Here is a 12,603-nt window from a genome sequence, read left to right as displayed (position 1 = left end):
AAAATGTCAGTTATCAGGTGCATGCATACTGTAAGGAGATGTAAATGGAATACAAAATTAGCTGAGAATTCCAAGCAGTTTAGAATCAGATTTGCACTGCCTATCTTAGGCTTTAGAAACCAGATCATTTTCTGGAAATCCTGATAGTGGAGTATTTCTTCCCATAACTCTGATAGCTTTACTTTCTATTCTCTTGAGAAAGAATATATTGCAAACTTATTTGTGAGCAATGTTTTATTGCTTTTTCATCTGATTCCACTGAGCCTCTTCTGTGCCTTCTCTACTCACACACAGAAATAAACCAGAAAAAAGTAGGGATGATAAAAATTTAGCCAAACCTTTGGAAGTTTTACCTGCAAATTTAGGACTGGCTGGAGAAAGGCCTTTCAAACAAGGTGTTATTAGTCCTCAAATGCTACAGCCAACATGAAACTGTCAGGCTACAATGAAATAATTTCCTACTCTATAGTTGAGTAGCTAGAGTAGAAAATGCAGTAGGGTTTTTTGAGGGGAAGGACTTCTCTCCTCCTTCCATTTTTCCTGAAATGCACAAAGTGAGTGTTTAAAATTCTAAATATAGGAATACATTTTGTACTAAGAGATACGTGAATATATTCCTTGACTTCAATGAATGTTTTATGGTTTATCTTAAGGATAGGGTTACCTCCTTGTAGGCACTCACTGAGATCCAAGAAATTTTGGCAGTCAACTCAACAGAAGGAAAATTAGTTGCTGTGCATTACAGGGTGGGGAGGAAAGGACCCCAGAGATACTATTTTCTGCAACTGCCTCTTAATGAAAATTGTTATAAAACTGTTTAAATAATGTAGTAATATAGTGGATAGGATACACTCTCCAAGGAAGAAGAATGAAGAAAAATGGATCATTCTTAGAACTCTGGAAGTACATGTACATGTGTGTGAATCACTGTGCTCACACGGATGTATTCTCTACAGACCCATTTGAAATATTTACGTTTCAATAAAGTATGAATGAAGCTCTTGCAAGCCTCATTATCACTTTGAAGTAGTTAATCACACTTACTCTTTTGTCAGTGATTGTATTCTGTTTCCAGAATTTTGTTCAAGAACAGAATCACAAGATTCAGTGAATTCTCTCCTATGTTTTCAGTGAATTCTCAAAACTTAAATGAAGAAGACAAATGAAGTAAAGTCTTCTTGCTTTCATAGATGGCAAAGCTTCTCTTACATATGCAGTTTTTTCCATTATTTTCCTTCAAATTTTTCAAATGCAAGCTCTAATTGCCTTAATGTACTGAAATGGCATACTAGTCAATAATTTGTCTTTTAAAAGAGCATGTAGAGAAATACACCAGCTGCTGTTCAGAACTGCCATGATTTTCATATTTATGAAGTAAATCTTGCACTATTTTATAACATTCCTTCATGTTTTCTCAGATGCCACTGAGTTGCTATCAAGGGATGCTGTGAGCCAGAATTCTTTCTCTCTGTTTAGTATGCTGAGTAGCTTTATTTTTGTGTGACTTTTTCTTCCACTAATTTGTCTGATGGCTTCGGAACCTCTGTGAATTTCTATCATCCACTTTCCTGGGAGAATGAATTGAGAACTCAGCTGTCCAGTGTTGGAAGACCTGCCTCCTATATTTTGACATTGCCTCCTGATATTTCCATTTTTGTTTTTTGGAGAGACATTGGACAGTTGATCACCTTATTCGTGCTATTCATGATGTTACAATCCTTATTTATTCTTCTGATAAGGCAATTCTAACATATTTAGACTCCCATATGCAGTTGATGGGTTTTAATCATTTTGTCATCAGTTTCTAATCTTGTTTGTTCTCTTGCACTCATTTTGAGCATCCAGACCATTCAGCATTCCATCTGTTAGACCAGACCTGTGACTGTTTCTTCTAAAACTTCAAGCATTTTGTATAACTTTATTCTTTTTCTAGGATGGTATCCAGTGAAAGTAGCACAGCTTAAGTGTACAAGAGAGTACTTTAAGAAATGTGGTGCAGCCCAGTCACACAGAAATTCTAAAGCAAAGGATTACATGGAACAGATTGCCTCATACTTCATTAGAAAGAGCAGAGGGCAAATGCACAACAGATCAATATGAAGGTGCTATCTTTAGAGCACCAAGGAAGAGTTTTTGAGGTAGACTTCTGGATGGATAAGTAGTTTTAACTGTGCTATGAGGCAAGGAAATAAAAGGGAAATCCGTCAGTTTTGTACTGTTCCTCCTTATGCAGAGTCATAAGGGTGTCAAAATTTCCCAGAAGTGTAAGACAGGAGCTTCTTATAGAAGAAAAATGGAGGAGGTATGAGAGAAATCCTAAGTTCCTTTCTACATTTCTGTGACAGGGTGTCAATATTGGGATTTAGTTTTTGATTAAATATTTTGTCCTCAGAAGCTGTGAATTCAAAATGTGATTTTTAATTTTTTTCCATCAAACCCAATAGCAGAATTGATGGGGGAAAAACCTCCAATCCATCTCAGAAAATCCCAAAGCTAACAATTTTACTTCCCTTGGCTCCGCTTCAGACTCTTCATCTAAATTATGTCCAGTATCAGTATATCTTTTTCTCCTTTCCTATGTCTTTTTGGTGTGGATTTATTTACATGTTTATTTTTAAAAGATTCCTAATAGAACTGACTATAGGCAGGCCAAATTGCAGTGTCTTTTTCAGAAAGTTTCTTCAGAAAAGTTCTTGTTTTCCACACTTTGGCAGAATGAAACAGGAAGAAAAACTTAATCTGTCCTAGGTGGAAGTATGATAAATTTCTTCTGTAGTTATTATCTATCCTACATATTCCTGTTTACTTATGACTTTCCTTATCTCTAAAGCATCATTTTGGAAGTGCCTGAAGTGCCTCTTTATTATTTTTTTTTCCTGTCCTTGACATATCATTGGATTAACGCAGCAGTTTTGCCTTGTGTGAAACTGATTCGAGGCAGGCAGATGACAGTATTCCAGTCCCTTAAAACTGGAGTCAGAAAAATCCATTAAAAATATTCCAGAATGTATTTTAGATAAGTAAAAATTTTTGACTACTTGAAGTCATAAATCCAAGGGTCAGGGTTTGGGTTTTTTTATTTCACCAGAAAGCATTTATGATTTTTGACTGTCTAGTCTAAAGCAGTCATCTGCTTCAAGACAGATTGATATTGGGCATATCTACAAATCCTGCTCAAGTTCAAGGTAGGAAACCACTTTGTGTCACATGTCACATCAGTGTGAGTGAAGGAAATCTTTTAGACAAGTTGAAATGTTTCAGAAAATCTCACTTATCTAGTCGTATCTCAAGAATGGAAATTAACCAAAAAATGCAAGGAGAAAAAAAATATATAGTCTTCCATGGAGAATATTTGAATATATTCTGCTTCATAAATAGGACCTTAGTGGAATTTAAAAACCTCTTTTAAGAAAGTGCTTAAAAAGAGCTTTCTTTCACTTTATTAAGTATGTGTCATCTTGAAAATTACTTTAATACTTTATTTAATTTAATTTTCTTTGAGACTTAGTTCTTCTACTTCATTTGCACATTATTGAGATTATTCAGATTATTTGGTGTAGGGAATATGAACTCTTGTGTTTTCATGGGTGGCAATGTATTTCAGGAATGCAGAAGATCTTTTGGACAAGGTGAAGAAAGTATTTGGTGAGCCCAGTAAGAAAAATGAAGATCTCAAAAATGAGGTCCGGGACAAGCTAGCAAACTACCAGAGCAAAGTTGATGATGCTCAAGATCTGCTAAGAGAGGCTGCAAGTAAAATTTGGGAGGCAGATCGTTTATCTGCAGTCAACCAAAAAAATATGACCATGCTGGAGGTGAGTGCTGACAAGTTTTATCCTCGATTATTTGGATTCTGATTAAAGATTGAACCTTTGCATGATTAAATATTGAAACAAAAATACAAGCAAAACAAAAGTATAATTAAAATATATCTACATCTGATGTAATTTAAAGGGAACATGGTCCTCAGAATGAGGAAGTGCACTGGCTTTTAAAAGTAGAATTACTCCCCTGCTTTATTGAAATAATACCATCTGTTTTGTGAAAGGTACACTGGATTTATTGTTCTGTGGGAAATTAAAATCTTTGCAGTATAAATAGTCATGTAAAATTCAAATCATGTGCTCAGTTTTTAAATAGGAGTTCCGTTAAAATCTTTGCTGTTGTATATTTGCTTCTAGAAAACTTAGAGTTTCATCTCCCTCTCCAACCTCTGGGAAGAAGACTGAAGGGGCTATGTGGATTACAGAGTAATAAATCAAACTCCATCCTCAGTAGTTAGGAGATGTTATAAATTATCTCACTCATAGAAGAGGGTCTGCTTGTGATTTAATTCAAATTGCAGAGACTTAAAGAGCATATTATACTGTACATTAACAAGCATTTAACCAAGACATAAAGAGCAGAGTCAACCTAATGAAGATTAATGTTTCAACTGTATCTTAGTGAGCTTTCACCTCAAGTACAATATGAGGGTAGAGTTCTGAGACCTCAGTTCTCAGCAGAGATTTCTGCACTTGATTGAATTGAGGAAATTTGACGAATTTAGGTGATCTCTGTTCTGTGCATTTTCTTCCCAAGGGCGGATGGTTAAAGTTTGGAGATATTACCTGCTATTTCAGTTTTTAAAATACTCCTTGCATCACTATAGCAGAGTGCCTTTCCAGCAGTCCTGTCCACGTGGCTGCTGTGGCCTCCTATCAAACTAATCTGTGAGACTCAATGGATCTTGCACAGGAAATTGCCAATTCTTTATTCAGAAGTCCATCCTTGCAACGCAATATGCAGTAGTTTTACTAGCTGGAAAAACAGGAATCCATAGGTTACTCCAAACCTTTTATTTTGTATTCAGCAGTTAGTAACGTACCAATAGATGGAAGTAGGAAAGCAACAGAATATTTTTACAAATTTTTTTCTTCATAGTCAGAGGTGATTTACAAAGTAAGGAATTTGCACATCTGGGTGATGGTTAGGAATTTCTGATTCATTTTGCAGTAGTACTTCAGCCAGTTACCTCTGTTAGAGAGCAACAAAACCCCTGCCATGTGGTAGGACAATGCCCAGCTGGGGTTAGGAGGACAAAGAAAAGAAACCTTACATGTGCTTTTATTGTTGTCACTGTCTCAGCTCTGGAAGCTCAGAGGGTTGCAGAAGGGGCATTGTGGCATGGTGACAAAATGCAGTCTTACACTGAGATGCTGACATTTGAGCTGCTCTAGTAAACAGCTTGTTTTTTTCTTTGTTTGAACTCATTCTATAGAAAAGGAAGCAAGCTGTAGAAGATGGCAGACAAGATGTTGAAAAGGCCCTTCAGGAAGGGAATGATATTCTTAATGAAGCCAGTAAACTTGCAAATAACATCAGCATAGCTGTAGAGGTAAGTATTTTATCATCTTTACCTGAGAATTAATACAACAAAACGTCATTATGGAAGCAAAATAGATAATTAAAGTAACATCTAATTTTTCATTGTGTTTATCAACATTGAAATATTTTACTTGGGATAATTCTTTTTTCCATTGCTGTATGGCAGAAGATCTAGTCAGGTGTATAAAAATTAGTAACTTGGAGTTTTTAGTGATTCATTGGATTACATGTAAGCTAGCTCATAATATTTTAGGGACTCTGCCATTTATAAATATGGTATTCTGATTGTGGTACTGACTTTATCTTGAGAATTACAGATGCAGCAGACTCATTCACAGTCTCACTCTGGAATCTAGATATAGATTTATCTGCACAAAAACTGTGTATATCAGAAGGAAACTTCAGAAATAATTTGTTGCCTGTGGCCACAATTTTAAGTCTAGACAGATCAGGGAGAGGATTGAACTCACATTTTGCATAATATTTTTGAAAATTCTGCCTTAAAAATTTATTCAACAGAGTTTGAGATCAGTCCCTTAGCTACCAAAAAAAAAAATAAAGGTATCTTGAAGTATCATTGGTTCTGAAGACATTTCCAGCATACATCACAGCTTACCATAATAAATGGGAAAATGGTCTTTGGAGAAATTGAAAAGGAGACACAGTGAGACAGCTTTTTGGAACAGGAATGGCAAATCTTCAGAAATCATAGCTCTTACTGAGAAGCTTTAATAATCAAAAAGGCATTGTAGCCACTCAAAGGGTCCTGAAACATGAAACTTCTGCCACTTATTAGTTATTACTGTGGAGCACAGCAACAATATAGCTATGCATGCATTATCATTTAGTTAACAAATCAAAATTAGAGTTTATAAGCTCTTAAAGTGTACAATTCTTTAATTGTAAGAGAAAAGCTTCTACTAAGCTCAAGAGAGACAAGTAGATCTTGGAATATTGTTTATCTTCTCTCTGCTTTTCAGTCCAGCCATTCCTGTTACTTTTTCCATACTAGTTCCCTGAAGTTTTAATGCATGGGTAAGTTGAGATAATGGCCCACAAGGGAAGAAGAAACACCCTAATATATAGATAAGGCTACAGAATCCACAGAATGACTAGGTTGCTTGCATTCAGAAACTTAAAGGCTTTTCTTTTGCCATTTTCAGTATGTAGAAGGTGTTGCAGATAAGATACAGCCAATGTCTGATCAGCTGAAAGATAAAATAGATGACTTATCACAAGAAATTCGTGACAGGATGCTTCCAGAAAAGGTGTTGCAAGCTGAGAACCATGCGGGCCAGCTGAATGAATCATCTGCAGTGCTGGATGGGTAAGGCAGACATTCACTGGTAACGCTGAAATCATGAGGCAGGCTTGCAAAAGTGCTTCACAGAACTTGAGGGGCATTCTTCTTCTTCTTTTACATCTGTTTCTGGGGGTATACAAATAACCAGTGATGTGTACAAGCATACAACTATTGAGTTAGTCAATTTATGAATCTCTTGTAAACCATTTCCTACACCTTGTGATTTTTTGTAGGCTGCGTGGACAGCAAACAGTGCCCTCAGATGCACTGTTTAACACAGTTTAACTTATCATATGCTTACTGCTATGTTGTGAAAAAAAACAGAAATTCTTAAAGAGCTCACTACATGTTTTCATGTGCATTTGTTAAAAACAAGTACTATTTTCCTTTTTAAGATGACTGTTTTGGTAGGAGGCTATTATTGTGATGCTAAATTGTTTACTGTTGGAACTCCCCCTTAGTGATGAGCAGTAATTCCTCTACCAGGTTCAAAACACTCTCCCAAAAAAAGTAGGTGTCCTGGACCAAAATGCTTAAACCCAAGAACGAAAGCTTCAGTTTCTGTTTACCTCTATGACAGTCCTAAATACGAGCATTGCAATGCCCATCATTTTATGACTACAGCTCTTTCAGAAGAATGAAACTATATAACTCATCATAAAAATAGTTTCATGGGAAGAATAGAAAACAAGGGTTTGTTGGGTTTTTTGACAATTTAGGGGGAAAAGGAGAGGGATGTCTTTTGTTTAATTGCATTCTATGCACTTAAGAAGCCAAGCCATAAATAGTAAATATAATCTACAATACACTTAAAGGTGCAGAATTTAATATGTAGCATAAACAAGGCAACTGGGGATACAATCATCATAAAATCACCCCAGGACAAATAGTAATGCTCAGAAACAGACCATGGATATTCTGCCTGTTGGACCTGTCCCCAGCATAGCTTCAGCATTTTATTATTTTATAAAAGCACTCCATTAAAAAAAAAAATATTATTTTTTTTAAATATCAACAATATGCTACTTTTTTGCTGCTTATATCTTTAGATCTACCTGAAGGCTTGAATATCCCAAAGACTTGTGAACAGATGCTTAACACAAGTTTTTCTTGCCAGCATCTGTAATTTTGAGGAAAAGACAGGAAATACTGTCTGATACTTTCAAAATTACTGGCTTCATTCACAGTGTAGTTACACTGCTCCAGATACTCAGTGTAATACATGTTTTGAGGTATGCATAAAGTAATGATAGCTGTGGTTTCCTGGGGAAAAAATGAATTTGAAAATGAGCGACTTTAGTGTCACACCCAACCATGTATAAATATCTGAATACATGGAAGATAGTCATGAAGGAACTAAGAAACATAGAAAATGTAGACAAAAAAAAAGATTGTGCTCCTAAACAAATGTTCACAATGCTTTGAGACAGAACTTTTTAACTATTTAAAAGAGACCTTTTTATGGGTGTTCGTATGTGCTTCTTAATGTAGGTGAAAGCTTGGCCTTAATAATCTTAGGGGCAGTGTTTAAGATGTTATAACATCACCCTGTATGCTTATGTCTGATCCAGATATCAACTTTGATTTCTCAAAAAAGACAATAAACTCCACAGAATCAAGGACATTAAAAATTATGTCTAAAAGCAGATTGTTCAAAGTTAAAATTTCTGATGTGGTCAGGTAACTTCAAAGGACAAAGAAATACTGTGGTGCTGTGTAATCAGGATAAAGCTGTTTACTTCATGCCCTGACAATAAATAGTTATACTTCACAGGCATATGCATATGATATTGCTCTATCAGTTTGAGGAATTCAAAAGTGTATCTATCTTCACAACTGACACTTGAGTGTCATTCAGACAATACTGACTTTGGTGCAGATTAATGTTTCTTCTTACAGGAGAAGTAGAGGGAGACCCCTGTCTCTCCAGTCACCCTCTAAGGATTCAAGTAATATCTCAGTTGACAATGAGGATGTTCTCTTGAGTAATGGAACATGGAACCATTCATGTACTTAACCTAGAAAAAATTGTTATTTCTGCTGTGTACAAGGAAGCATTAGTATAGGCTTCTCCCTTATGGTTAATTCTCTGCTTGTGAGTAAACGCCATTGGTATTTGGCAAATTCAGTTTAGGTTTTTCCTAACCTGAAAGGATTTCAACTATGTTCCTTAAGCTACTTGCTAGGTAGCTTCTCTGGGCTCTGTTTGTCTAACAGAGCATCCCAGAAACTTAGAGTAGCCTAGAGAGCTTCTGCTGTAGTTGAGGAAAGAGTCTTTTCCAAGAGTGATGCAGAGACAGCTCAGTCATGCAACTTTCTGCAGAAATCTAAAGGGAATCTCTCTCCCTCTATTAACTACTTGTGGAGTCAGGGGACTATACCTTCCGTCCACTTTGTCTTTTCTGCGGCACTTTGTAGAAATCAGTAATTGATGCAAGGATCAGAGCCCAGCTGTCACAGTTCTCCAGAGAATAGATAAATTACCAGGATGAATTTTCCTTTCTTCCACACACACTGTCTCAATGACTATTTTATGCCAGCTGGAACAGGTCCAACAGGAATAATCCCCGTCTCTCTTATATCGCCATACACCTGCATGGCTAGACAATTTCCCAGAGAGGCAAAAATCCAGGTTCTTATCCATTCTTATCCAGTTCAAGTGGTGATTTTAGCCCATTTATACTTTAGTCAGTAAAATCTACATAGGCATTGGTCATAATGACTACTGAGATAGTTGTCTTCAAGTTCATTCTGTAGATGCAGCAATTCTTTGTAGAAAATGATTGAGTATATCATACAGAGAGAGTTAAAGAAAAGTTATTTCCCCAGCCCACTGACTGGAAATTCACCTAGGAAGGAGGTTAGCTGAACTCTGTCCCTGCACCAGAAAATACTAACTGTATTTAATCTATTTATAGCTATCAGAATGGAGTATTTAATGTAAATTGAAGATCACATTCAATATGAAGCATTACTGCTTATGTTTTACATTTTTATTAGCAAAATTAACATTTAGGATTTGGTTTAGACTATGAGATCTTCTTTAAAACTAGCAATTCTGTTTTTGGCAGCCAGACCAAGAAATGAATTTTTCAGAGATTCTGCTTTAAAACATGTCTGTGATGATCCTTCATGTTCATATAGTGCAAGTTTCCTCAAGTTGCCTGGCTCAGCACATAGCCTAAAAACCCACATGATGAATATGTTACTTGTATTAGAGCATTAAGCACTGTGCTATCATTTCTCAGTGTCTGATCTATTTTTATCTCACAAAAGCTCCTCTTTTAGCAAACATTGTTCTTTATGTCTTTCTGCACAGATAAAATATGAATTCCATTAAACACATGATGCCAGATCTCCTGAAATCTCTAGTAGTGTTGCTCTCTGAACACCTTAGAAATAGCCTCAGATATGCAGGCCATTGGGTCTGAAAATGTAGAATATTCTGTTCTGTTGAGCTCTGACAGCAGGTTTAATGGTGTGTTTACTTTCCCCATCCCAACAGAATCCTGATTGAAGCCAAAAACCTCTCTTTCAATGCCACACGTGCTTTCAATGCTTACACTAACATCAAGGATAACACGGATGAAGCTGAAAGGGTTGCCAAGGAAGCCAAGGCTCTTGCAAATGAAGCCATGCAATCGGTAAGGAAAATTAAGTAAATTGAGAAGAAGGTTTAGGTTTTTTGTGGAATGTGCTACACCTGATCTCAGACCCATGTTTTGCCATCTTAAACCTTTATGTGAAGACCTTTGCTGTCAAACATTTGTTTCATGATCAGAAAGCTATGCCTCTGTCTACATGTATCTTCAGACAATTCCTACTTTTCCTAGCTCATGATCCTTACTTTTCTTCACCATTTTATTTACTACACTTAATTTCCTCCTTCTGTCTTCCACCTTTTGGTTTTTTGTGTATGACTCAAGCCAAGCCAACAGCTTTGAGTCAGGAGTGTAGGCCTTTTGATATTCAACAGTGCTGGTTTAGATGTGGGTAATAAATTCAATAAATATAAAGAACTCCCTACCTTAATCAACTCTTCAACCTAGTTCCCTGAAAATACTTGGAGGCACTTCTCTGCGCATCAGATGAACTGCATGCACCTGGCCAGAATTCTAGACATGGAGAATTGTAGGAGGGGAGTGGAAATTCTTATTCACTTTGTGAACTCTACCAGTTTTTGCAGAGAAATCTTATTCTCACTTTGAGGTAGCACATGCAAATTTCCAGAGAAAATGAAGAAAGCTTTTAAAAATAGGATTGTAAGGTAAAGCCAGGTCTCCAGCCTGAGTCACAATGAGGGTCTCAGCTCCTTGATGTATATAGACTTGAGCAGAAAGCATTGTGAGCATAGCCAAAATTATCTTTTATGTCAGATATCAAAGGAGTTAATGGCTAATGTATGGGAGTTGGTCAAAGACCAACATACATGCATTTTATGTGCATACAGAAACATGAGGCAGTGACAATATAATACGAGATGGCCTGAACTCATATTTGATATAGAAACATGTAGATGAGCAGAAATAACTTGTAGTTACAGCACTTGTACATGAATAAAGGTGGCTTGCAGAGTGCTACTTCAGTCATGGGTTATGAGAATAGCAAAATTAATCACATATTGTAAAGGTCTATATTCATCAGAGGGATAAAGTGAACTAGACACTGCACAAATATTTTAGTATTTGTAGGCTGTTTATATTTTCAGTGTTTTTTTTTTAATAACACTAACTACTGTTTTTATCTCTTGATAAAAAAAAAAAATTCACCTCGCACATTAGTATGTGCTAGTTCTCTGTAAATGGTTCTTTATTTCACCAGAATGACTAATTACACACATAAGTAAATAAGGGCCTGGCCCTTTTTGTTTTTTCCTTCTCATTAAGATTTAATATGTGCTCCCTTTTTCTCCTTTGACAACTTGGAATGAGTGGGACAGGCAGCTGTTCCAGGGAGTGAACAGGGGAAAAAAAAGGCACATAGAGCAATAAAGAAACAAAGCTAGCAATTACAGGATGGTGACAAAAGTGTCTATATCACTAGATGATTATATCTTAGAGAGAAAGGAGATTGATAATTTAAGTGATGGAGGTCAAGATAGAAAATATGATGTAAATAGAAGCAAGTGAGTAGCAAGGAAAGAGATGAAAAAATTAAGGTGATGTTTTCAGCATCTCCTTTGCATGTATTCAGTAGAGGGAGTTTGTTTTTTTTTATGAGCACTATATGTTAAATGGGGATCTAGTTGATGAGGAAGAAAATTGAGGCAGCTGATGCCTTTTAAATGTAATTGACTTGATATAGAGGTCATTGGTGGTTTACTATCAAATTGCTGCAGAGCAATAGATTTAGCTGTTATTTCTTAAATGATCATTTGAAGGTTTTGAGCCAGATTTTAAAAATATGTCAATTGTGAACTACAGTCATCACTTCTTTATTCTTTTTCCTTGTATTTACTTAAAGACTGTTGAATGTTTGCACATCCTAGGTGAAGAGTTTAACTGGTAACCAGGTAAATCAGGGTCTCATTTTCTGTAGGTCCTATGGAGCTTTTAGCTGAGCTTCAGCACAAGACCAGAAGTGTGGCCTCAGTCAGGGCTGTGTGGAGCAAAATGGTTCAAAAAGTCTCCTAGAAGGCAGCACTGATGAATCTGCTCCTAGAAGGCAGCATAAGCCCCTAGAAACTGTGTTGCCAACTTTCTGAGAAGTTGCTCTGGGGAACCTGTGTAAAAGATGGAGATCAGGTCTTTCCCCTCCCTATTTTTGAAAGAGCTATGTTCTCTTCTGTATGAGAGCTGTTGTGGATGCCTGTCTTCTGTGAAAGACTCTGAGTCCAGCTGTGAGCAGATCATTATCTGCTGAGAAAAGTGCTGTAGCTCACTGTGCATCCCTGATCCTCACCTTTCCCATTCACTAGGAATAACGTTGGGGCA

At 36.5% G+C, this 12,603-nt stretch overlaps 1 protein-coding gene across 1 annotated transcript in view; it reads left to right on the top strand.

The window, feature by feature from the left end:
• LAMA2 (laminin subunit alpha 2) overlaps positions 1–12,603 on the top strand; it is a 336,031-nt gene that overhangs the window by 264,869 nt on the left and 58,559 nt on the right. The window contains exons 37-40 of the mRNA XM_033512805.1: positions 3,605–3,815; positions 5,261–5,377; positions 6,531–6,694; positions 10,176–10,314. Coding sequence (XP_033368696.1) covers positions 3,605–3,815; positions 5,261–5,377; positions 6,531–6,694; positions 10,176–10,314 — 631 coding nt within the window. The remainder of the gene's footprint in view (positions 1–3,604; positions 3,816–5,260; positions 5,378–6,530; positions 6,695–10,175; positions 10,315–12,603) is intronic.

This window comes from Parus major, chromosome 3 (genome assembly GCF_001522545.3).
Source record: "Parus major isolate Abel chromosome 3, Parus_major1.1, whole genome shotgun sequence".
Lineage (NCBI taxonomy): Eukaryota > Metazoa > Chordata > Aves > Passeriformes > Paridae > Parus > Parus major.
The sequence above is the reverse complement of the archived record's forward strand: the minus strand, read 5'-3'. Positions and strand labels throughout refer to the sequence as shown.